Raw genomic sequence first — 25,680 nt, 5'->3', positions numbered from 1 at the left:
GGATAGAGGGAGGGCTAATATATAGCTTCTAGATCTGGACTTAGGTCCAGGACAACACTGGCTTTAGTGGCCTTTCAGTTCTGGCACTTCATTTTGAGACTAAATAGCCTGGCTAAAGATCACCCTGGAAAAGTGATGAGTCTGGAGGAGCAGAGGAGATCACCCTGAACTGCCTAGATTGTGCCTAGTCCGTTTGTACAAACAGTATAGTGCCAACCGAGCTATGTGTGGATGATGCAAAGAGAGGCCACATCTTGAGCAAAATGAAGGGAGATCCTAGAGACATGAGATGAAAGGAAGGGAACACTGTTGGCCTCTCCCCTGTCAGCGTTCTCCGGCTGTGGAGTAGAGGACCTTCTGTGGGAGGAGGTGGCTTGGGGATTGGAGAGCTGAACCGGGAAGGAGAGTGAGGTGAGGTGGAGGTGCATGGCCTGATAGTTGAGTTGGCCTTTTCTGTTTCAGTTCATTCCTCAGGTAATGCTGCCAAAGAGAGCTGTTTTGCTCCTAGTGTGATTACTGGCTAGAAGTAAAGTTTGCTCTCGTGGCTTCCGATTCATTGTCTGTGGTTTCCAGTGAAAGTCCAAGACTGGTATAATCTTTATGGTGCGAATTGGGTTGGAATAGAAATGTATGTTACATTTTCTGGGATCAACAAGTTTTTCAGCTACTACCATGCTCAGAGAAAGATAACTATAATCTTGACCATGGTTCAGCAATTACTTCACTGCTTCTCCCTCTTTCTCTCTTCCATCATTCTCCCACAGTGGGTTTTCAGAAATGTATGCCCTTCCAGCCCAGAGAAAGTGCCCTTGACAAGAGATATGGGCCTATTCAGGATTCTTGGGTTGGTTCCCATATGAGCTGCTGGCATGGCTTCCTTCGAGACCTGCTAACTTGGCTGGGAACCATAACAATTTGCATGCATAGGGACAGATGAAGTAGTTCTGGGCCCTTTCCAAGATGCTTAAGTGCAGCCAGGTTTGGGAACACCGGATACCATACTCTTTCATCTCATTTTGATTGCACTTTCTTCAATCTTCAGCATTATTTCACCTCAGTTCAGCCAATATATGAAAGTCAAACTAGGCAAAGCATTTTGCTGTGAATATAAATAAATCCATACAGTTCATTCTGGATTGAAGGAAACATAGATATAATGCAATTATAGCAATGTTTCTCAATTTTTTTTTTTTCATTATCACCTCCCTAAAGAACATTTTAAGACCTTTATCCTAATCACCTTCCCCTCAGGAAATTTTAACATCAGAAATATACCAAAATTCTGTTTATGTTTATGTATGTCTGTGCTTTATACTTTAAAACAGTAAGATTTTTCCCCGGCCAGTTGGGCCCAGCGGTTAGAGCATCGACCCATGGACCCATGTGTCTCAGGTTCAATTCCCGGTCAAGGGCACATACCTGGGTTTCAGGTTTGATCCCCAGGCCCAATTACCCTGACCATGGCTGTGCAAGAGCCAACCAATCTAAGTGTCTCTCTCACATCGATGTTTCTCTCTCTCTCTCTCTCTCTCTCTCTCTCTCTCTCTCTTCCTCTCTCCCTCCCTCCTTTCTACTCTATCTAACAAAAATCAATGGAAACTATCCTCAGGTGAGGATTAACAAAAATTAAAAAAATTTTTTTTTACCCCTCAAGAACTAATATTCACCCCCTTGGGGGAGATATTCACCATTGCGAGTTCATGGATTAGAACAAAGCACAGTGGGATTATGGTAGGGAATATAAAAATTTCAGGTTAGCCTGCCAAGCTTTCTACATTTTACTTCTCCTTTCTCCTCTGACTGAACATCACAGCTTCATAATTTTTTTTGTCCCTCAGTCTGTCATTCCCATATTGCCCTCACTCTCCCATCCTGGACCCCTCACTCAACATTTTTCTCTCTAGGATGGAGGTTTAGGAGTGAATTTAATTCGAATAGGAATCTGTACAATTCAGGAACAATTAAGGGACAGTGGTTTCCTAAAACAGTCCTCTAAGAGATTATCCTTTTTTTTTTTTTTTTATTCTCACCTGAGGACATTTTTCCATTTTTTTTTTTGTTCAGATAGAGTGGGAGGGAGGGAGAGGAAGAGAGAGAGAGCGAGAAACATCGACGTGAAAGGGACACATCGAGTGGCTGCCACCCGCACGACCAACCAAGGCCGGGGACAAACTGCAACCGAGGTACGCGCCCTTAGCGGGAACCGAACCCGGGTCTCTCTGGACCGCAGGCCGACGCTCTAACCGCTGAGCCAAACCGGCCAGGGCTAAGAGATCATCCTTTTAAAAGAAAGAGCCTAGAGGCCTATGGAGTATTCATGGGAAAATGTAATAGACCTAAATATTGGGGGAAATAATGATACACCTTTGGAAATGGCCTTTCAGAGGAGATTTCCTAAGAGGTCTTTGTATTGGTCCCAACAGGCTTGGATATGGGTGCCCTCTATGGGATCTGACTTCTTTATAGAAATTCTTTCGGGGTTGATGCCAGTTCTGCCAGTGGAATATCAAGTTCCTTTTCTCTGGCAATACATTGTAATCAATGACAGCATCTCCTCTCCTGATAGAAACTTCCAGAGGTATGCAGTGTTGGTGATGGAAGAGCCTTTGTCACAGATCTGCAGAATCTGTATGTGGCAGTCACCAGACAAGAGGGCCAAGTGAGGCAGCAGCATCAAAATGCCGGTGAGTAGCTCCAGGGAACTTGGTTTCCCTGGGGTTAGAGTTAGGGTCTAGGTTTGTGCAGTCTAGGTTTGTGATAGCTCTAGCTACTTGGGACTATTTAATAAAAATTAAATAAAATGGACATTGTATTTCCCCATTTGCTCTAGCCACATTTCAAATGCTCAACAGCCGCTAGTGGCTACCAAATTGGACAGAGGAAATAAAGACCATCATTGCAGAAAGTTCTATTAAACTGATCTAGGTGCTTAGGAGAATTAGTAAGAGAACCAGGAGAAAGATGAATCTCCCTGCCTGAAACATGTCAGGAAATGTGTAAAAGAACAGTTGTCTATTTGAGTCAAGGAAGCTCTTTTCCTACCTAGTGAAAGCGAGCTTAGGGAATCTTCAGAGTAAAAACAGGGATTTTTGAAAGTCAGCTGGGAGTTGGATTTGTGGCTACTTCTGCCTGTTCATTTATTAGTACCAACCCTGGCCTTTGTCAGAATGCTTGGTAAATTCTAATGTCTTCTTGGTAAGAAGAAGGCATTTACCACTGTCTGCCCTTGATCTTTCTGATTTCAGGAGATCCTCAAACTTCAAGTAGTGCCTCCTCACAAGGACCTGATAGCCAACTTCTAAACCAGCCAGAAGAGCCGGTTTTCTCAGCACCATCCCTCCCAGTGCCTGACAGAGAGCCCCCGGTGAGTCATGAGCAGCTTCCTGGATGGCATTCTGAGCATTGGAGGAGTCCATACCTATAGTCCCCAAGTCTGTGGTCCCTGGGATTGCCACCTAGTTGATGCTGCTTTAATATTATTGAGGGATATTTGTCACTAGGCTTCCAAATTGTGGCTTTCTAAACAGAGTCATAGTTTTTACATGTTCTCTCTGCAGATCTTGTACCAAATAATGGACCATGACTTCTTTTCTACCTTATCCACTTCCAGTGATGGTCTATGAGGTTGTTCCCTGGAAGAGAAGGGATATATGCATCTCCTGTGTAGGGTCTTATATCACATTCACTGCCTGACATAGACTCCAAAACATTTATCAGCCACCTCAAGAAGGCCTCATCCTATCCAGAGCCATGGGAGGAACAAAGGTCCTTTCCTAACTGAAGTGGAACTGCTCAAACCCCTATTAATTTGTTTTTCCCTAGTGTACTTCAGGCCCTGTGAAGAGACCTCAGCTATCCAAGGTCAAGAGGAAGAAGCTAAGGGGGCTCTTCAGTTGACGTGTCACTGTTTCAGCTGCCGAGGATGGAGCCGGAGAACAGCTTCCTGGTGCCACCTTGAAAGGAGCTCCAGTGGCAGCAGGATCTCTGACAGTTACATAGTCAGAGGCAAGAGCACTGAAGCTCATGTTCACAGGCCACCTGAAATGGGTGCTATTAACTGAGGGAATCTTGGCTCCAACCCATCGGGCATTGGCCTTCCCTATTAAAGGGAAATCAGTCTCTGGGAATCTCATATCCTCCTCCTTTTTGGTGAAGGTTCTTTAAACCAGGACCCTACCATGGACTTTAGGTGTATAAGACAAGTCAACAAAAAGGCACAACACGCTTAGGAAGCCTTGTTTGTCTTTCTCAAGAGTCCCTGGCCAATTCCAGGTGCTCCTCAGAGACCCATTTCTCTCTTTAGCGTGGAACAAAAACCACTCACACTCCCCTGCTTTTGAGAGTACTTATTCACTAGGACACATGACCCACTTCACTTTACTGGATCCCACCGCACTGTTGTCTCTGGATACAGTCTAGGCCCTCAGTCCAGTCCTTCAGGTTCTTCTTATGAATCTCTATTGTGGCCTGTGCTAAGCCTCCATGTGGAAACTTTGATCTTGAGAATTGTCTCCATGGTGGGCACAATGCAGAACAAATAGCCTATGCTTTTCTTTGCCTAATTGATGTGGTGTGGTTTTGTTTCTTTTTGTTTTTTGTCTCTTTCTAAGGCATAGACAACAGATTAAATCACAATATGAGACTGAAATCACAAAGAGCTTCAAACAGTAGGGTCAAGGGAGTTTCCCACTGGAGTGGGAGGAAAAGGAATTTTACCTTCCCATCCTTCACTCCACTTCAAATAACGTAATAACTAGAAGAACTAGGAAAGATAAGATGACAGGGAACAGGAAATGGCCACAGTAGTTTGTGAGACAACGTAATTGACCAATAGAATGAATAGTGCTTAGCAAGAAAAGTCATAAAGGCTGTACGAGATAGGCAGAATCTTAGATATTTAGAAAGTCATCTCTTTGCACAGATCTGGTGAGATTTAGCAGACCAGGATTGGCAAAGTCCCTTGGCCTTCTCTGCTAGGTTTTCCAATATAGGTAAACCATCTGAAGCTCTACCTTGGAGAGACAGGAAGGAAAATAGAACTCAGGTGTTAACTGGGAGTGTTAGGTAGAGAAAGGGGTCAGGGGCAGAACCCACAGAGGCCTTTTCTGTTTTTGTTTTTGTTTTTGTTTTTACCTATGGTGGTCAAATGCTTCCTCACCCTCATATCCTCACTAGCTGGGACTGGTGTTTCTGTCCTCAAGTCATGGAAGAGTGGACAATCCAAGCAATAATAAAATAATAATGATTATAATGAGAACAACAGTAATAACATTTTTTGAGCAGTCAATGTATACCAGATTAATATGTGCCTGCCATTGAATCCCCACAGCATCATATGAGGAAGATACTGTTAACCCACTAGGAAATGGAGTCTTAAAGAGATTAAGTGGCTTATCAAAGGTCCCACAGCTAGTAAGTTACAGCCAGAATTTGAACCCAGACAGCTGAATTCATCATTCTGTACATTACTGAAAACATTTTCCAGGATGTCAGGACCTTTTTTATCTTCCACTGTAACATCCTATGACCCTACCTACTTTCAGTAGGATGTTCCACTCATCATTGTTCTTCAAGGCAGGAAACTTGAAGGACTGCAGGACCTATCCCCATGTCCTTACCTGCTGGCAGAGTCTGAGAGCTGCACCAGGGCCCATCCAGTTGTTGCTGATAACTTCCTTTACCTCCAGACCACAAAGTCCTAGGGTGTACCCCACGGCCGTGACTGTCATTGAAATGAATTGGAAACCAAGTAAAAACAATCTCATTTTGTTCTTTGGTTTCTTTTTGGTATAATTTATTTTATTTATTAATTTTCTTTATTGATTTGAGAGAGAGAAAGAGGAAGTGAGAGGGAGAGAGAGAGAGAAACATTGATGAGAGAAAACATTGATTGGCCGCCTCCTGCATGCCTCCTAATGGGGATCAGGCCCACAGCCTGGGCCTGTGCCCTGACCCGGAATTGAACTGGTGACCTCTTGGTGCATGGGTCGACGCTCAGCCACTGAGCCACACCAGCCAGGCATCTTTATGCTGTAATTTAAATAGCCAGATTTTAGGATCTACGAGATATGAGACCACATGGAAAATGGAAACTTTCCCAGCAAGCTGGAAGAAAATATGTTTGTTTGTTTTTTAAACCTGGATAATCCTTCTACCTTGAGAGCACAGTCTCTAGAGCAGGACTTTTTAATCATAGGGGGATCAGGGGTTTGTGAATCACCCCAAAATTATAAGTAAACTCCTAAGAGCATAACTTTTTTCATGTTCTTCAAAAGAATGTACTTTTTAAAAAGGTTAAGTAAGAATATGCCTAATGACCTCCCCATCCACTGCCCACTGTATCCCCAAAGGTTGCTGTCTCCATGGGGATATTGCCCAAACACATCCTTCCATAAACATTGCTTCCAGAGGCCCTGCCTCAGGCATTCTTGCCCTGAAGCTCTTACCCCCCCAAACCTAGGGGTGGTGGTTGAGAATCTTTCGTCCCAGGGAAATCCCTGCCTTGACAACTTGGCCTAACCAGGCTGTATTCCAGCCCTGCCCCCTGGCTTGGGCCCCTCCCCAGGCCCCCAGCCTGGCCCAACCCCCACTCCAAATGCACATAAAAGGGTCGAATTCTCGTGGCTGCTCCATAAATTTTATTCCGTAAATATTAGTTTTCCCTGTGTTTAATAAAGCAGTGGCCCACCTCCCCGCCTACCCGCCCGCTCCCCGGGGCCGGGGCTGGGGCCAGGGCTGGCTGGTGGGAGAAGGGACTCTTTCAATTGCTTTGGAGTATTTTTAGAAAAAAAAATAATATAAGGTGGTTTACACGAGCAAGCCAGCAAACCAGGAGCAGGACTAGAGACCTCGAGGAAGTTCCTGCAGGAACTTCACCTAAAAAGTAGAGAAATAGCGCCACCTAGGCTGCAAGGCCTACTTGGCCTGGCTGGCCGGCTCACCCTTCCCCCACAGTCCGAACTGGCCAGCTCTTTGCTGGAAGAGAAATCTTCATCCTTAGCACTCCAGCTGGGCAGCACCTTCTTTACTCAGGCCTCACAGAGGCCTTTCCTAGCAGTCCTTGAAGTCTGAGCTCAACCTGGGTCCTGGAAAATCTCACAAGGGTCATTCTCTTTTCTCCTGTGACAGTTAGCCAGTCCCCCAGATCAAAGAGTGTGTCCAAAGGATGGTAAACTTATTGAGAAAGGAGGAAGGAGCCTCTAGTCTCCATCTTCATACTGAACCCTGAGGAGCTCACTCTGGAATTCTCAGGGTATAAGGTGGCAAAAGAGTGAAATCTGTGCTCCTTTGCACTGGACTTGGCAAGAATCTCTCCCTGTCAGATCAAGAGCCTTGATGCAGGTCCCCCGTAGTGAGATACTCAGGTCTCCTGCATACTCAGCCCTCCTGCTTAATTTTATCCTGTGGTACATCTGAACTCCTTTTCTTGCCTTCCTATTCACTAAAATCTCCCCTTTTCCAAAGCCTTTACGTCCTTCTTTGCCCTGGCCCTCTGGAGATAAGCAGGAGCCCCATGCATTATTCTCCATACAAAGATGGCGGAAGGAGAGGGCGTAAAAGGTCGTGTCTCTTCTCCTGGTCCTGATTTCATCTCATTCTTGACAATTTCACCAGGGCATTTTTTTCTCTCCAATTATGATGTCCCTCGTTTTCTCCCAGTTTTGTTAACTGGGTTTTGACACAACAGGAAATACTTTTCTAAGCTGCTCTAACGTTTTTCTATCTTTGAATTTTCCCGAAGAAGAAACTGTATAAAAGAAGTGACATACGACAAGGAAACCACCACACTCCGAGCTCAGGGTCCTTGGTTCCTAGTCTCCGTTACCAACGTCAGTCAACCTGTGGCTCACAAAATTGTAATGGATTATGCCAGGCACTTAGATACCGAGAAGGGGGCCCATGCTTTGGAGGGAGGGTTTTTTCTAAGACCTCCTGGAAGCTGCTACTGGGCATTCTTGTTGAAGGCTTCTATTGCTATCTATCCATCGATCTATCTATCATCTATCGATCTATCTATCTGTCTATCTATCTATCATCTATCTATCTATCTATCTATCATCAATCTATCATCTATCTATCATCCATCTATCTATCATCTATCTATCTATCTATCTATCTATCTATCTATCTATCATCTGTCTGTCTGTCTGTCTGTCTTCTCTTTTGGACAGGGCCTCCAAAGATCCAGCCCTAATGGGAGGTATGAGGTGTGTGAGAGAAAGGAACCTGAGGGAATCCCTCTCTACTTGAGGAACCACAAGCCCATCTTCCCTCCATCTCTCATTCCAGACCCTTGAGGAATACTTCCTCATCTCCTAAGATTTTGTTTTGGTGGCCCTTTCTACTTCTCCTAGGTTCTGGGGTCTCATGTCTCTACCCTGGCACAGGGGAAATCATTAGGTAGCATGACTTCCAAAGCATTCCAGCAAAGATTCAATTGCTCTTCCAACCTGTTAAGCCATACCCACACTCAGTTTCTCTGTCGGGCGTCCAGCAGGTTTGGCTGTGCTTTCCACACTGCTGGACCCTTTGAATGAGTGCTTGCCTCTCCTCGCCTGACTCTCATGGGCTCCTGAGGCTCTGGGCCAGCCCAGGGGAACCCGGAAGAGGCACTGGAAGAACTCCAGGGTGTGGGGAGCTCACAGCCATTGACTCACCTGGGAAGATTGTGCCCGGATTACTTGTCCTGCTGGGCCAAGGGCCAGGAGTTAAAGGAGCATGCAGTACCACACTCTTCCTCCTCTCACTCCGGGGCCAAAAACAGTAGCAGAGTTAGAATTGGGGACCAGGACTCTGGGGCTGCTTGGAGTGCCTTCTGAAATCTGGGTGTTGTATTTACTTTTTCATATTGGCAGCTGGAAGGGGAAGCCCATCCCAGCTCGGCATTGTTGTCTAACATGGTTAATCAGATCCTATAATCCTGCTGTGGAAATATTGGGCCTCACTCAAAACAATAGAGACCAAGAATATTGTGGTTAAATTTCAACCAACTGCCTCCCTGGCCTGTTTGCCTAACCCCTACCCCCCTCTCTCGGGCCAGAGTCCTCCTCGCTTTATGGACCCCTGATAGGATCGACAGCGGTCAGAAATCGGTGACAGGAGAAGGGAGAATGGAGTAGGGGAAGGGTTATCCTCTTGACTGGCACTCTGTCCTGCCTTTCCCCTCCCACCATAGGCCTTGAAGGGTGAGCAGGGGTTGGTGAAAGGAGTTGGAGTTGGTGGGGAAGCCCCATAGGTCTGGATCTGTGTTCAGGGGTCAAGAGCAGTACTTCTGGGAGTCCTGGGCGGTAACGAGTTCCCTTATTCAAGGCAGAAAGAATGCTGCCCGATCAGAAGGAGAGACTGCTGGTTTCCTTTATTATGGCTGCCTGGCGCTTCCAGGGCACAAAGCAATACCAGTTCGTCCCATGTCACATGTGGGAGAAACAGGAAGGCACTGGTTGGGAGAAGGAGGGTTGGCAAAAAGGATTTGTATTTGACTAGTAACCCGATATAACAGCAATATAAATAATAATACTCTGATGATGTATGAAGGTGATACTGATAGTCTCATGGAGTGGTTTTATGGTAGTGGTAATGTCCATTACGTTGCTGTCTGTAGTGAGTAGGAATTAAATGTGGCAGGATAATTGACATGATTAGAATAGCAGCACAGAGGGAATAGATAAGCTGTACAGTGAGTGTGAATCAAAAAAAAGATGCAGTGTTTGCATGGTGCTAAAGGGGAAAAGTAACACAGCGATATATTCACCAAAAGGCAGAGGATGTTCCTCTTGCAGACAGTAGGGCACGTGGCTTGTGAAGAGGCTGACTTGGAGATTGTACTGGGCTCTCATGCACCCAGGATGTAGTGCACACAGGTTGCAGCCACATGGTTTTCGAGTGTCACCAGTCAGTGCGGTGCAGTGAAGCCCTGGCTCCAGCACCGTGGACTATTGAATGGTCAAAGCGTATGTGCACTTTTAGGATTTGAAGAATGAAATAGCAGAACTGTGCCAAATGCAGCTATTTTTATTTAATCTGTTCATACAGGGTGGGGATCGAGGAACACCAAAGAGCACTTGATGTTTCTCACCCAGGGTGCTGTGTGATAATTCAGGGACTGACATGGTCCCTGTGGGTCACCTCAGCACAGCCATTTTCAAGCAGGGATTGCTTGGTGGGAGCTGAGCTTCCCACCAAAAGACGTCTGGAATACAGTTCCTGGAGTGAGACTCTAAGAGGTATGTATGCTTCTGGATAGGAACCTCAAAACTAACTTAATGGCAGTCATCAAATGGCATTGCAGTAAGTATGAAACTGACATCAAAATGATCTAATGATGATGGAAAACATTTCAACAGTTAAGCAACTTGAGTAACTAGTGTGAAGAATTCAAAGAGAAGAATGATCCCCAATGGAAGTGTCAGAGAATGGACCATATTTCTGACCAAGAGGGGGGATGACGAAGCCAAACTGGTTGGTTAAATCTTATGCTATACACAGACTTGAACTGTAAATGGGACTATGCAACAGGTCATTGCAAAGGAATGAAAAGAAATGGCACAGGTTTGTAGGGAATGTGTTGGGAATGAGAAAAATCCATATTCAATAAGAAATAATGATTAAAAATACATTTACTCAAGTCATCTATATATCTCTATATAGACATAGATACACTCACTAGCATCCCGCCAATAGGCATTATGCTGCATACACATGTACATGCATACGTTGTGTATGGCCACAAAGACATAGCTCTTGCTTTCAAGAAAACTACAATCCAAAGATGATATTAAAAGGATGGACTTTTTTTCCTAAAAATGTATTAAGTGTATGAAATAAAAAGTGAGAGGCATGACTATGTAACTCTTTTTTAAAAAGTTTAAAAGAGCCCTGGCCAGTTTGGCTCAGCGGTTAGAGCGTCGGCCTGCAGTCCGGGTCCTTCGGTTGCAGTTTGTCCCTGGCCTTGGTTGGTCGTGCGGGTGGCAGCCACTCGATGTGTCCCTTCACGTCGATGTTTCTCACTCTCTCTCCCTTCCTCTCTCTCCCTCCCACTCTATCTGTACAAAAAATGGAAAAATATCCTCGGGTGAGGATTAAAAAAAAAAAAAAAGTTTAAAAGAATCGTATGTATAAATACTATTTGTTACCTGCTATTACTTTTGCTTAACTATACTGTGTCCATATTTATAGGTCAATACATACATTTCTTTAAAGGTACATTATCTTCACTCTGAGCTTTATAAAAAGTTTGGAAACACCCTCATAATCAGAAAGTAGAAAGTCAAGCTTACTCACTCCATCCCCCCCCACCCCATGGCTTCACCTTCGACCCAGTGCTCTCCTTGCTGTTTCTCTGACACACAGCCCGTTAGGGCCTTCGCTCTATGCAGTTCTCTCTGCTAGAATGCTCTTCCCCTAGTTACCCATTTAGTTGAAGCCCTCCCCTCTTTCAGGTCTTTTCTTAAGTTGCACCTTATTACTGGGCCTCCACTGACACCGCCCCCCCCCCCAACACCTGCCTCCGGACCGCACCCCCTTCCCTCAAGCTGGCTGCATTCCCAATCCTTTTATCCCATTTTATGTTTGGTGCTCACAGCCCTTCCTTATTCCCTTCTAACACATTATATATTTTACTTATTTTTATATTTACGTTTAATTGCCTGTCTCCCCAAGTGCCTCCCCACTTGAATAAAGCTCTATAAGAGCAGGAATTTTGGGTTTTGTTTTTGTTGTTCTCTCATATCCCAAGCACCTTGAACAATGTCTGGCACTTAGTAGGGGCTCAAAAATAGTTGTTGATTGAATAAATGAAGAGAGATTGTCTCTCACACACATGTGCATGAATACACACACGTCTGTTCACACCCACAGTCTCTTGAAGTGGTTTTAGAAATTTGTGGAGATAAATGGATGTAATCTTTGTTGTTTGCAGCAACCAGTTGTAAGGTGAGAGTGGGGCTTAAATATCATTTTGTTAGCTATAACCATAAGGGAATGAATGTATCATTTTGCAGAAACTAAGCGGTGTGGCTCAGTGGTTGAGCATCGACCCCTGCACCGAGAGGTCACCAGTTTGATTCCCAGTCATTGCACAAGCCCAGCTTGTGGGCCTGATCCCCAGTGGGGGGCATGCAGGAGGCGGCCAATGGATGTTCTCTCTCATTGATGTTTCTATCTCTCTCCCTCTCCCCCTCTCTCTAAAAAGTAATAAAAAAATTTAAAAAAGAAAGAATGCAAGTTATTAAAAAGCAAGTGACTGTATACCCTCTTTATTTAGCTACAGAGCCCCAGCATTCTTAGAATGCTATCTCTACCAAGAGAGGCTGGTGAGAGAGTGCTGGTGACCAGTACAAACCAGTTACAGAATGTTGACAGGCATGTCAGGAGCATCACTTGAGTATTAAAAGAGTAGTACTCCTGTCCCCCTTTACTGAACAGTCACTGAACTGGTATTTTCCAAGATTCTCTCTAAGCAACAATTTTTACCTAAATAGAGACACTGGGGTGGAAATAAAGTCCATTATTTAGTAAACATGTTATTATCCATATATAGAAATATATTTATATGTATGTCTTCCTATCTATAAGAGTTTCCCACAATCTTTGGTCTCTGACGTGAGGGGAAAACACCTTCTCTTTGTAACTATTCTGCAGCCTTTTCCTCCCCTTTCAAAGTCATCAAAGCAAAGTCTTTAATGCTTGGATCTCTCTGAAGTGCCTTGTAATGAGCTTATTGTTTGGGCAAAGGTAACTCGACATTCCCATTTCTAATCAATAGCTAGCTTTCAAAGCATTGTTAGTTTTGAGTGGCTCTAATTGGATCTCCGAATGCATTCTGGACTGATCTGAGGCTTGCAAGACAGGCATGCTCCCATTTCTGCATCTGGGCCAGATTTGGTGGAGTTGCTAACCTCTTTAAAAAATCTACAGAAGTTAGAGTGCTCCCTACCAGCTGGGGAAGTGGTCAGTCAAATAAAGTTTGGAGTCTTAAAAGCCAAGATGAAGATAACAGAAGAGTCCCCTAGATTTAGAGAGAAAATGAGTGACTTGAACAAAGGTCAACAACCCAGCATGCTTGTCCTAGGAATCACTCACCAGGAAACTGATGATTATGGAGCCAAACAAGCCTGGATTCCAACTCCAGCTTCCTCACTTACAAGCTCTGAACCTCAGTTCTCATTTGTAAAATGAAAATAATGGTGCCAGCTTCATAAGTTTTTTGTTAAGGTTACATCAGATGATATGGGGTTTCTCCCCTTTACCAGATCATTCAGCTTGGCTCTTCATTATTACACGTACCATCATCTTTGCTTGGACGGGTGTCCTTTTCTGGGGATCCTCTTCGTTTTTGTCAGTCATTCCTATCCCTTCTTCAAAACTGATTTTTCCGAAGAAATGTCATCCCAGGCTCATCATTTTTGTTTGTTTGTTTGTTTTTGGTGTGTTTGTTTTTAATTAAATTTTCATTACAGTTGAAATTCCATATTATATTAGTTTCAGGCATACATAATCATTTCTTAGTTCTGTATTCTTGTAGACCAAGTTCATCTTATCTATTAACATGTCTGTATAATAATACATTATTCTGTACTCACTAATGAGTGGCATTCATGGTTTTGTAACTGCCTTTTATTCTTGTGATTTATCTTTAGGTTTAAATAGTAAATCCCTGGAGGACAACTGTCTTCTAATTTTCTGTTTGCATTTTCTATCCTTATACCTATTATACTAGTGTGCACAAGGTAGATGCTCCCTAATAGAAAGAAGTAGGGCCCTCTGTGCCCACTCCTGTCTTGGGGCTCACATATATGAGCATCCTGGCATATTTCCCCTAGATGGGTAACAGGAATCAGAACACTGAGGCTATGGCTAGTGGACCCAGCAAAGAATGAAAATGAATTATACACAAGATTTATACTTTACAGCTTGTATTTCAACCCTCTCAACAACCCTATGAGGTAAGTGACACTAAGTTTCACTTTATAGATGAGAAAACTAAAATTAAGAGAAGTCAAGTGACTTGCCCAAGGCCACACAGGTTGAAGGCATCAAAGACAGTGTTCAAGCATAGATCTGCCAACTCCAGGCCTAGTGCTCTTTCTACTGACCGAGCTGCCATGCACAGAGTCATTGGAGGATATTTGACTAGCCGCATTCTTGAAACTTGTTTGGTTGTGGCTCAGCACCCGTGGATTGAGAGCAGGATTGGTCTGGTCAAGTGACAAGATTAGGAGAAAAAAGACTACTTGCATATAGCAGTATGGACTTTGTGTGTGTATGTGTGTGTGTGTTTATATACACACACGTATATATGACTATATCACTCTAAGTATACTATATTTGTACTAGAATGTTACATTCAAGATTCACTGAATACTAACCTGGTAGTCTACTAAATAGATGTTAAATGATCAGTTTCTATGGTATATTTTCCTCCCTCCTTTTCCTTCCAACTAATTTTTCCAACTTTCACTCTGCTGAACAAAAAAATCATATTATCCAAAGAAATAGATTTTAGTTTGTTCTCTTCAAAATAGAGATGATTAAGGGGTACAGAGCTCCAAAAGTGAGCGAAGAAAAGTAATTTTGCCAACTGGCGCAGGAATCAGATGTCAGGTACCCTGTCACTGCTGCTCAGACCCAGGCCTGTGGTGCCTCCAGAGTGGACACCTCGGTTCCCCAGTTTCCCTGCTGACAAGAGCCTGGCAGTGACCAGAAAAAGAGCCAGACTTTATTTGATAGATCTAATGGATTGGCCCAATTCAAAAGCTACCCTACATCTACTGAACAGCTAAGAGCATAAGCAGCCAAAAAATAACTAGGGTTCTTAGGCCGAACTTGGATTAAAAGTGCTCCAGGGTCACTGCTGCAGCAATTTCTCCCCTCCTCTCCCCCTCCTTCTGCTGAAGGAGATTGGACTGATGCTGGTCTAAATTTGAGCTTTAGCTCTTGAACCACTATTGTGTCCTGAGAAGAGACTATAGTTTTGGAGTAAAAAATCTCCAGGTTCAAATCTTAACTGTGGGATCATAGGCAAGTTACTTTACTTCTAAAGCTCTAGAGTTGTAGATTTGTAAAATGGGAATAATAATTACTGCATATGGAGGGTTACTGTGAAGATTTATTTATTTATTTATTTATTTATTTATTTATTTATTTATTTATTTTTATCCTCACCCGAGGACATTTTTCCATCCTTTGTTCAGATAGAGCGGGAGGGAGAGAGAGAGAGAGAGAAACATCGATGTGAAAGGGACACATTGAGTGGCTGCCACCCACACGACCCAACCAGGGCCGGGGACAAACCACAACCAAGGTACGTGCCCTTAGCGGGAACCGAACCCAGATCTCTCTGGACCGCAGGCTGACGCTCTAACCGCTGAGCCAAACCAGCCAGGGCGTATTGTAAGATTTAATAAGTGTTGAATGCACCTGTCATAGAGAAAAGATTTGGTCAATGTTAATGTTAGCCCCATGTGCTTCTCCCAGTACACACACTGATCACTGCTCCAAAGTCTGTCAGGCCAAGGAGGGTTAGGTTTAGTGCAGTACAATCTAAAGCAAGGAGGTCGTGCAGCTGTAGAAGCACCCCCATCCGAACTGCATCAGCACTGCATAAGTAATTCTTATCTGACACTGAACCGATCTTTACCAGAGATTTGTACTCAACAGGACCACAGTTTAAGAAGAAATAAAGAGGAAGAAAGGCAAAGTTAATAAATCATTGTAACTGAGCACCTCTGAGAGGATCTTAAAGAAATAATCTTTCACTAGGGAAAAAAAAAAAAGATTGAAAGTGAATCTAACAACCCTTCAAGACCTTGTGTAGGAGATACTAAGCAGGATACTGGCCCTAGTAGCTAAGGCCAGAGGAGGAGGAAAGGGGAAGAATTTGCATTAGAGAAGTAGGAAGAAGGAAAGATTGAACTTGAGGCAAAACTTGCATAGAAAACAATTGTAGAAGACTGGGATAGGTGACCATGGAACCCTGTGGGATCTTCTCTCTTGGAACTCTGTGCCTGTCTGGACTGGAAGAGGTCCTGACCTGTTGCATGGTGTGCCCCAGAAATCTGAGCAGGAGGGTGGGGGGCATTGCAAGGATAATTCTTGAACCCTGGAAAACATAAGTTAAAGCACCGTGAAAGATTTCAAAGAAAAAAAAGAACCTTAGAGTGATCTGTGACTTGGAGACCTAAAATCCAAATGCTAATGTGAGAATGAATGGGGTGTGGGGAGGAAGTATGGGCGAAGGGGGAGGAAGAGACACAATCTATTTTGTTTCAAAGTGACACACACCACTCCATGCTAAATTCCCTGCTGTGGGCCTCAGTCTCCTTTTCTGTGATATAAAGTGCTTGGGTTAAGCCCTCTCTTAAGTGAGTCCCTTCCAGTTCTGAATTTGTGTTCACAAAATTGATCTAGAGAAAGTGTGAGTACATCTGTGAAAAGTATACCTCAGCCCCAAACCCAGACATTACTGGGTGAGTGGGTGCTGCACAGAGAGAGGGCCAGTATATCTTCTGTGGGTAGGACAGTGCCCCCCCCCCCCAAGTTGAATCCCTGCCTGCTCCTCACCCAGGGGCAAGTTGCTTATCCTCTGAAATGCAAAATCATCACTTGTAACATGGGGATAATAATAGGTCATTTGGGGTTGTGAGTTTAAATTAAATAATGCAAGTAGAATATTTGTTTTAATAATATCTAACAGTTTCCATGTATTGGGCATAAGTACCAATAAATCTGGTACCTATTGTATGAATGTTCTTGGAATGAAAAATTTTAAACCTGTTAATTTCTTACCCTTTCATTTCTATTGCTATTGACTTTATAGAATATATTGCAACCAAATCATATACGTGGTTTGTTGTGGCTTTTTCTTTCTTTTAACACAATTGCCTTTTCTTGTTTTAGCAGAATGAAACCTAATTCATTCAGCTTTCCTGAATGGCATATTTAAAATACACACACAGCCCATGTTTACTTCTCCAGCTGCCTCTATGTGTTCTCTGTCCTTGTTAATTTGTAAAGTAGAACTAAGAGAGTAATTATTTAGCAGCTCCTGTGCTGTCTTTGAATCTTTTTTTTTTTTTTTCCCAGTCTTAGCAAGCCCCCTATGTCGCCCCTCTTTAAGGTAGCCAGTCTGGGTTTCTCTCTTATTCTGTGGATGTCACCATTTTGGCTGCTCTTCTCTACACCTTGGCCTATCCTTTTACAGTTTCATCTTGCTCCTTTTAATAGTGCTCCTTAGCTTCACACCCGGCGGCCGTGGGATGTGCACCGGGTTGATACAGAACTCAGTTCCACCAAGCTGAGAGGGCGCGTCTCCTGGGCGAGGGTGGGGCACCAGGTTACTAGCGGCCTCCTGCCTTTTGGGTTTACTTCCCCGCAGGGGACACCGTAGGCGGCTGTGCGGTCCGGCCACTGCCCCCCGCCCCTCGCGTCCGGCCGCGCCGTGGGTTGCGGTCGTTGTGGGGGTGGCAGCTCCTGTCCGGGAGGTTTGCGCCTGGCTGGGCACCCCGGAGCCGCGGGGAGCCCAGAGGCGAGGCCAAGGCGGGGTGGGGCGCGTCCTGGCGGGGAGGGCGAACTCGGGCAGTGCAGGGGGCGCCGAGGGCAGCGGGCGGGCGGACTCGCAGCGGAGGAGCGAGCGGGATGAGGGCTGGCTAGTGCCGGGGGCCGCCCGCCCGAGGGGGAGGAGGCTGTGCTGCCCTTGCTGCAGGTTCGCTGTCGAGCGCACAGGAGGCAGGGACATGGGTAGGGTGCGGTCTGCGCGGGGCCCGAGCCCGGATCTCTTCCATTTCCCCTCTCACTCGGCCCCGGGCTGCGCCGCAGACGGCAGCAGCTCCCGCTCCGCCCGAGCCGCCTGACCGCCGGGCCGGGGTGCTAACCGCGGGGCCCGCCAACCCGCCGGCCCGGCTAGCCCAGCCCAGCCCGGCGGCCCGCAGCCCCGCCGTCCGCCGCCCCCCGCCGCCGCCGCGTTGCCAAAACAAACGGGCCGGCCTATTTATTGGCGGCGGGCGAGCCGGGCAGCTCAGAGTCGAGGCGCCGAGGGGGACAGCGCGCCGCCACCAGCCAGGGCCCTGGGCCCCCGCCCCGCACCTGAGTCCCGCCGGCCCTGCGCCACGCCGCGCAGCCCATGGCGCCCCCACCTGGAGCCCCCCGGAGCCACCCCGACGCCTGAGCCCCCACAGGGCCCGGGTTGACTCGCCCACCCATCAGCCCACCAAGCGCCCTCGCCCGCTGCTCTCCCGGGCTCTCGGCCATGTCTCCCGCCCGGCTCCGGCCCCGACTGCGGTTCTGCCTGCTCCTGCTGCTGCTGCTGGTGCCGGCGGCGCGGGGCTGCGGGCCGGGCCGGGTGGTGGGCAGCCGTAGGCGACCGCCACGCAAGCTTGTGCCGCTCGCCTATAAGCAGTTCAGCCCCAATGTGCCCGAGAAGACCCTGGGCGCCAGCGGACGCTATGAAGGCAAGATCGCGCGCAGCTCAGAGCGCTTCAAGGAGCTCACCCCCAATTACAATCCCGACATCATCTTCAAGGACGAGGAGAACACGGGAGCCGACCGCCTCATGACCCAGGTGAGCGCGACCCGCCCTCCCAGGGCGCCGCCGCGGAAGCACCGCCACCTGCCCGGCCCTACCCGCCCCCCTGGCACCTTTTCTCGACTGGCTGGCACGCCCCCTGGCACCTGCCCCTCTCGCCAAGCTCAGCTGCCTCATGCCCAAGATGGGATAGCCAGGGGTCCCGGCGGGAGTGTCGGCATCCCCGAGCCCGCCAACGGCTCTGAGAAGAGCTCCCTGCTCCCGAGCCCCCCAGCCCAGCCGGTTGGCCGCCGCGCCTCTGCCCCCGAACGCTGGCAGCTCGGTCATACACGGCACCCGGAGGCACCTCCGCCCGGCTGCCTCCTGCGCCGCCGGGACCCCGGCGGTCCTTCCCGGCCTAACCCGCCTCACGGCTGCGCCTTCTTCATTTAGAAGCCATTCAGCACACCGAGGCGAAGAAGCTCCGGGTGCACACGGCCGCACGGCCTTTCCTGCACGCGCGCTCTTGGTTTGATGCGCTGCTCCCTCCTGGAGTAGTGTCCCGGTGGGGTCTGGCGTTAAGGAACAGCGAGAGAGGTGGAGGTGGGAAAGAAAACTTTCGGGGCGAGCCCACGTGTCTATCCAGAGACCTGAGAGGCGCCCCTGCGGTTGAAGGGTGGGGGACAGGGGCCTTCGGGCGCCGATACCGAACTTGGGGGAGTACTTTGCTGTGACCATCGGGACGGGTTGGATTGGAAGGGAGGTGCTCGAGTGCTCCGAAGGCAGGGAGCAGAGCTAAAGTTAGTCTCTGCGTGCTGGGACCCGCACAAGCACTGGGGGCTGATGGGGTGAGGGGCAAGATGGGGGAGAGGCGCACGCTTTCTTCCCTGCAGCCGGGTCCGCAGTGGAAGAGACCTACGTCCCCTTCCTCAGCAGTCTCCTGGAGCTTCCCCTCAGACAGGCAGCCCACGTTCTAAGTGCTTTAGGAAAAGCAGCTAGACCGCGGCCCTCAGCATGCGCCCTAGCGCAGGGGTTGGCTGGCCAGTGTCGGGGCGAAGGTTGGCTGGTGGCCGGGCCGGGCTGGGCGCAGAGGAATGCAGATAAGGATCCGGGCCACGGGCTGGGCAATCATTGACAGCGCGCGCCCCGGCTCTGGACCCGAGGGGGGGGGGCGGGGGAGAGAGGTGCGGAGAGCAGGGGCCCACCGGCGAACTGGGTGGGGAGCTAGAAGCCTGGAGGCAAGAGCACAGGGAGTTCCCTCCCGGGAAGTGAGAGCCCCAGCTAGTCTGCGCGTTGGGGAGGACGGCCGGGCCTTGGGTTGTAACAGCTGTTGGCTCCTGGGAGACCGAGTCCAAGGGTCTGTGGGGCCGGGCTCTGGGGGTGGGGGTAGGTTGAGACATGGGCTGCCCACGCCTGGCGGCACCTCGAACTTCAGAGTCAAGGACTGTGAAAAGGCCCCCTCTCTTGCCGTCCCCTCCCACCAGTCAACTGCAGGGTCCCTTGGGCTGCGGGCACGTGGGGAGTCAGCACAGACAGGTGATCTCTCCCGTCCTTCCACCGGGTGCACTTCTACCCCCACCTCATGTGAGGCGGAGCGTGGAGCCGGGTCCCTGAGATTAGAGGCTCGTCTGGTTTCTCCAGTCCCTTCCCAGATGTGGGCAGCGCAGAGGTACAGAGGACCCTGGGCTCAGGAGACGTTGCCTGGGATTATCAACCCTGGGGAGACCCTTGTAGCTGGAAGTGCTCGGTGTGGCCCTTAATCGAGCCAGGCCAGGCACTAGTCTTTCCACCAACTTCTGGTTCCAGGGCTGCCCTGTTTCTGGCAGGTTTTAGACAGAGGGTTTCAGCAGGAATGCTTTACGGCGCTGGAGGGATCCAGGTAGCGATTCCTTTCCTACACCTCCCCACCCCTCCGCGGCCGCTACTGGGGCTCCGCACCTGCCAGGCCTCTAGGGCTGGTGTCCCCCGGCCTCAGCCCTGAGGCTACGGTGACACCTACTGGGCATCTCCGGCCTTGCACGCCTAGCAGGCCAGCCGCAGGCAGTCGGCTCCGCTCCCACCCTTCCAGGTAGCAGGCTGTCCTTGTCTCCGGTGCCTCGGTGAGACTGAGGGACTGAGCACTGGAAAGGTGTAGCCCGGTCTGTGGAAGAGACGGTAACCCGAGCGGGGAAGAAAGAGCACAGAAGGAAGGGACCACTCATCAGAGAAAGGAGCGCTAAGGGTGTAGAGCTTGAAGGGCCCTCCGGATTTGTGGCGTCACTGTGCGGTCCGGGCAGGTCCCTGGAGCAGCCGGATGCTATAACGGAAGGAAGCGAATTAGGTCTCTGTGTTCTTAAGTGACAGGGAGAGAGCAACCTCCCGGGTTTCCCAACTCCAGCGGTGCGCTGGGAGAGCGAGGCTGTGTCTCCACCTGCCCGCGGGCCTGCCTGCTCTTCCTCCTAACTCCTTGCTTTCCTCCTGCAGCGTTGCAAGGACCGCCTGAACTCCCTGGCCATCTCGGTGATGAACCAGTGGCCTGGCGTGAAGCTGCGGGTGACTGAGGGCTGGGACGAGGACGGTCACCACTCGGAGGAGTCGCTGCACTATGAGGGCCGCGCAGTGGACATCACCACGTCGGACCGCGACCGCAATAAGTACGGACTGCTGGCGCGCTTGGCAGTGGAGGCCGGCTTCGACTGGGTGTATTACGAGTCGAAGGCCCACGTGCATTGCTCCGTCAAGTCTGGTGAGCCGCTGCCGGGGGACTGGGCCCGGGGCCGGGGCCGCAGGGCGTGGGCAGGCGGCGCAGGGCCCGCTGGGGCCGAGAAGGTGAAGAGACCCGCCCTGGGATGGAGGCGGGAACCCCGGGAAAGAGGACGTCGGAGGCGCTCCCCGCTTCTGCTTGTGACCGCCTGCTCCTCCCGTGCCTGGTAGTGTCAATGGCGGGAACCTAGGGAGACAGGGCCCTGTCCCAGCGCTGCTGGGTGCTGACCTTGAGGTCCACAGTCCAGAGCCTGCAGCAGGAGGTTCAAGACAGAGCAAGCTGAACAGACGTGGAAGCCAGACTGTGACAGAGACAGCCTCCCCACCCATCATGGTGCAGAAAAGAGGCGGGTGGTGGAGGGGCCAGGGGCCAGGGGCCAGAGGCCAGGATGTGCCCAGACACCAGCACGTCTGACCAGGAGCCAGGAGCCCAGAGGTTCAGAACCTACAACCGGGCTGCAGGTCAGGCCCTCCCTTTAGGGCACTATGCGTGCTCCTCCCAGGGGGCGCAGGCGTCCCCAATGGCTCCCTCCGGGTCCTGAAGCTGGGCATTTGGGAGCAAAGCCATCCATGAGGGCCAGAATAAACAAAGTGGACTTAATAAAGTGGATTTTCCCAGATTTGCCGCCTTGTTGATCCGAATTGGCAGGCACTGGGGCCTTGCCCCCCTCTCAAATCTTGTGAGCCTCCCCCTCCCCGTTACCACACTGAACCCAGTTATGGATGCTTCCAGTGGTTCCTGTGACTGCCAGCCTGGCCGCACGGGGCTGCAGGCTCAGCCCTGCATGCTGGTAGCAGGCAGTAGTCACACTTGCAGGTCCTGCACACAGAGACCAGGCCCGCTTTTACTATTCCTGATCCCCCCTGGGCCCATAGTGGTGACCCTACCCCCACCCCCACCGTTCCCCCCAGCACTTTCCAGCCAACAGTATCTACTTCAAGTCACATCCGTCCTTCAGCTGCAAACGCTGGCCCGGTGCCAGCTCCCAGAGTGGCCACTTCCATTCATTATTCCTGACCCCGAAACACTGTTCTGCATCCCATCCACTGATGCCACTGCATCCTGTTCCTACACAAGGACCCAGCACACGAACTGCCACAGTGCTTTCAACCTTGCCACTGAGCCAGGTTTCCCTGGAGTCTGTATTCACCCCACGGCTGATCCTCCTCTCACTTCCATATAGACTTCAAGGGCCAGCTCTGGCACAGATCTTGGGGTGTCAGTCTGAGAGGGCAACTTTGGGGGAGTGTCTGATCAAAGGGTGAGAAATAATGGCACATTTAGACCCCAGGGAAGCTAATCGACTCACCTTCTCCACAAGGCTGCAGCTTTCTGGGTGTCAAGTCACAGCTGACCACTGCCTGGCTCAGCTGACCTTTGACCTCTCTGCTTCATAACATTGTCAGGATTGAAAACAGATGGGGCATCCTCTGGGCTTCAAGATGGCCTTTTCTTCTCACTCACTGGAGCACAATATGCTCCTCTCATTGGCAAAGGATTAGACTGGGGAGCAGGGTAGAGATCACACTGTAGGTTGCAGTGGGTTCAAGGCTGCATGGAAAGTGGGGATGGGGCCAAGATCTGGTGATGGGGGCTCTCTGGGGGCAAGAGGAACTCTGGCTGGGCTTGGGAAGGGTGCTGTGACTGGGGATCTGAGCTCTGCAGCAGTAACACCTTCCTGTCCCTTCTTCCCACAGAGCACTCAGCGGCAGCCAAGACAGGCGGCTGCTTCCCTGCTGGAGCCCAAGTGCGCCTGGAGAGTGGGGCACGTGTGGCTTTGTCAGCCGTGAGGCCAGGAGACCGGGTGCTGGCCATGGGGGAGGATGGGAACCCCACCTTCAGTGATGTGCTCATATTCCTGGATCGAGAGCCAGATAGGCTGAGGGTCTTCCAGGTCATTGAGACCCAGGACCCCCCAAGACGCCTGGCACTCACACCCGCCCATCTGCTCTTCACCGCCAACAATCACACAGAGCCAGCAGCCCACTTCCGGGCCACATTTGCCAGTGAAGTGCAGCCCGGCCAGTATGTGCTGGTGGCTGGGGTGCCAGGCCTGCAGCCTGCCCGGGTGGCAGCTGTCTCCACACATATCGCCCTTGGGGCCTATGCCCCACTAACGAGGCATGGGACGCTGGTGGTAGAGGATGTGGTGGCCTCCTGCTTCGCCGCCGTGGCTGACCACCGCCTGGCTCACTTGGCCTTCTGGCCCTTTCGACTGTTTCACAGCTTGATGTGGGGCAGCTGGACCCCGGGGGAGGGTGTGCACTGGTACCCCCAGCTGCTCTACCGCCTGGGACGGCTCTTGTTGGAAGAGAGCAGCTTTCACTCACTGGGCATGGCTGGGCCAGGGAGCTGAAATGATTCCTCCACTGTCTTCCTGGAACTGCCCAACTGCATCCAGAGGCCTCCCTGCCAGGAAGGCAATGGCCCTGGAAGGGACCTGAGCAGGAGGTAATGGGTCCCACCATTTCCTCCACTACAGAGATATACCATTGAGACTTGACTGGGCAGCGCCAGCGTCCTCTGCCACCATCTTGGTGTAGTGACAGAACTGCAAGCTGAGCTGGCAAGGGGGGTGGTCTGTCCTTCTAACCTGTAGACCTCCGGGCTGGCACAGTGGGTCCCAACCCAGCCAGCTCTCACTATGGTTTTTCATGCCTGCCTTCCTCAGTGGGGAGAGCCCGTTCCATCTGTCTGAGGCCCCCTTGCGGTGGGCTTGCACCTCAGTTGATGCTGCTAGATTCCCTGGGAGCCACCAAGGAGCTGGCTGGACTCAATGCTGCCTGGAACTGAGAAGGCTGCAGGGTGGGGCAGCCATCCTGGCCACACTGAGATATGTCCTTCCTCCCTGGCCACACTCCTTGGGACACATCCAGAGACTGTTGCTGTCAGTAGGCAGAGTTCTGTGTTCCAGCCAATGTGATCACAGTGCCTGGGACCAGGGGAGTGGGCTGAATGTCCTTCCCACCCCTACCCAGGCTAAGCTCCCCCTTCTGCTGAACCATGACCCCCACGCCCTCCTCTGGTCAGTCTCCCCCACCTTATTTATTGGCGCCAAGGGGGAAGTCCATGGGAGAATTTTGGGGATGTTTTGGTCTTTTCTTCCTTTTGTAATAAAAATTATTTAAGTTGTTAGAACCATAGAGTCCAGAATGCTGAATGGGTTTAATACCTGGATAGTCTAGAGCCAGGGGTGGGCCTGTCCAGGGGTGTGCTCACCTTCCCCTGAGGACAAAACCTCCAGTGCTCTACCCCCTCTGCAGACCCTTTCTCATAAGTACGCAGTAAAGTCCCAAAAGAATGCTGTGCTCATGCCAGGCCAGGCCTTCGCAGGCTGACCCCAAGGTTGGACCAGAGAGAGGTGAGGTAACTAGTCCATGGTCACTTCGCTCATCTATAACCACCTCCTGTGCTCAGTCGAGGCGCTTTGGGGGCCTGGATTTCTAACTCTTCACTGTGATAACGGACGGTGGCATGAAACAATTCTGGAGATGTCACATCTGCCTTCTGACTTCTTGGATAAGTCAGGGGTCCCTAAGTTAGCAGTTTTGAAACCTCAGAATCACCTGGGCAGCTTGTTTTGTTTTGTTTTTTTATCCTCACCCTTGGACATTTTTGCATTTATCTTCAGATAGAGTGGGAAGGAGAGAGAGAGAGAAACATCGATGCGAGAGAGACACATCAACTGGCTGCCAACCACACGATCCCAACTGGGGCTGAGGACAAACCACAACTGAGGTACAAGCCCTTAGCGGGAACCAAGCCCGGGACTCTCTGGTCCGCGGGCCGAGGCTCTAACCGTTGAGCCAAACTGGCCAGGGCCTGGGCAGCTTGTTTAAAAATTATTCTTGGCCCAACTTTCAAGATTTTGCTATAATAGATCCAGAAGAAGGCCCAGGAACTTAGTTTTTTAAAAACACCCCAAACACGGCAAATGATCCAGGGACCACACTTTAAGAAACATTGCTCACTCTAGAGAAGGCCCAGTTTATTGCCCAAACAGGATGACCCCTGTCTTCATTTTGTCTTGGTCTCTTCATCCCAAGGTAGGTTATTCTGTGCTCACTACAGGTCAGCTGATTCCCAGGCTCCGTGATAGAGTTGTTAAATTTTCAGGAATTTCATGAGCCAGTTGATATAGACCATGGTGGGACTACTTACACCATGAAAATTGGTGTATGCTACACTGTGGAGAAGCCATTGTTAGCATGCACAACTGCCCAGGTTCTATCCTCCTACAGAGATTACTGTATTGGGGGTGACTGCTCAGATTCTTACCCGTCCCCCACCCTCATGGAGGAAAACTTCATTCCTTGGGAACTCTGTTATCTGTGGGAACATAGGTCCCCACAAGGCTGTAATGAATAAAAACTGCTATCGTTTAATGAAGATTCCCCATTGCTGGACATTGGTTTAAGTGCTTCACATGTAGAACCCA

The 25,680-nt window shown here is 49.6% G+C and overlaps 2 protein-coding genes across 3 annotated transcripts in view; both read left to right on the top strand.

Annotated features, from left to right (window-relative positions):
• NHEJ1 (non-homologous end joining factor 1) overlaps positions 1–5,220 on the top strand; it is an 84,675-nt gene extending 79,455 nt beyond the window's left edge. For both annotated transcript variants that reach the window (XM_036254742.1, XM_036254741.1), the window contains exons 6-8: positions 2,567–2,684; positions 3,246–3,364; positions 3,823–5,220. In XM_036254742.1, coding sequence (XP_036110635.1) covers positions 2,567–2,684; positions 3,246–3,364; positions 3,823–3,897 — 312 coding nt within the window. In that variant the 3' untranslated portion in view covers positions 3,898–5,220. The remainder of the gene's footprint in view (positions 1–2,566; positions 2,685–3,245; positions 3,365–3,822) is intronic.
• Positions 5,221–17,790: 12,570 nt separating this feature from the next.
• IHH (Indian hedgehog signaling molecule) lies at positions 17,791–24,379 on the top strand. Its single transcript, XM_036254788.1, has 3 exons — positions 17,791–18,556; positions 20,963–21,224; positions 22,940–24,379. The coding sequence occupies exons 1-3, from the start codon at positions 18,245–18,247 to the stop codon at positions 23,596–23,598; spliced, it is 1,233 nt and encodes a 410-aa protein (XP_036110681.1). The 5' UTR covers positions 17,791–18,244; the 3' UTR covers positions 23,599–24,379.
• The last annotated feature ends 1,301 nt before the right edge of the window (positions 24,380–25,680 follow it).

Source organism: Molossus molossus, unplaced genomic scaffold (genome assembly GCF_014108415.1).
Source record: "Molossus molossus isolate mMolMol1 unplaced genomic scaffold, mMolMol1.p scaffold_m16_p_11, whole genome shotgun sequence".
NCBI classification, from domain to species: Eukaryota; Metazoa; Chordata; class Mammalia; order Chiroptera; family Molossidae; genus Molossus; species Molossus molossus.
Note: the sequence above shows the minus strand (reverse complement) of the source record. Positions and strands in the feature narration are given on the sequence as shown.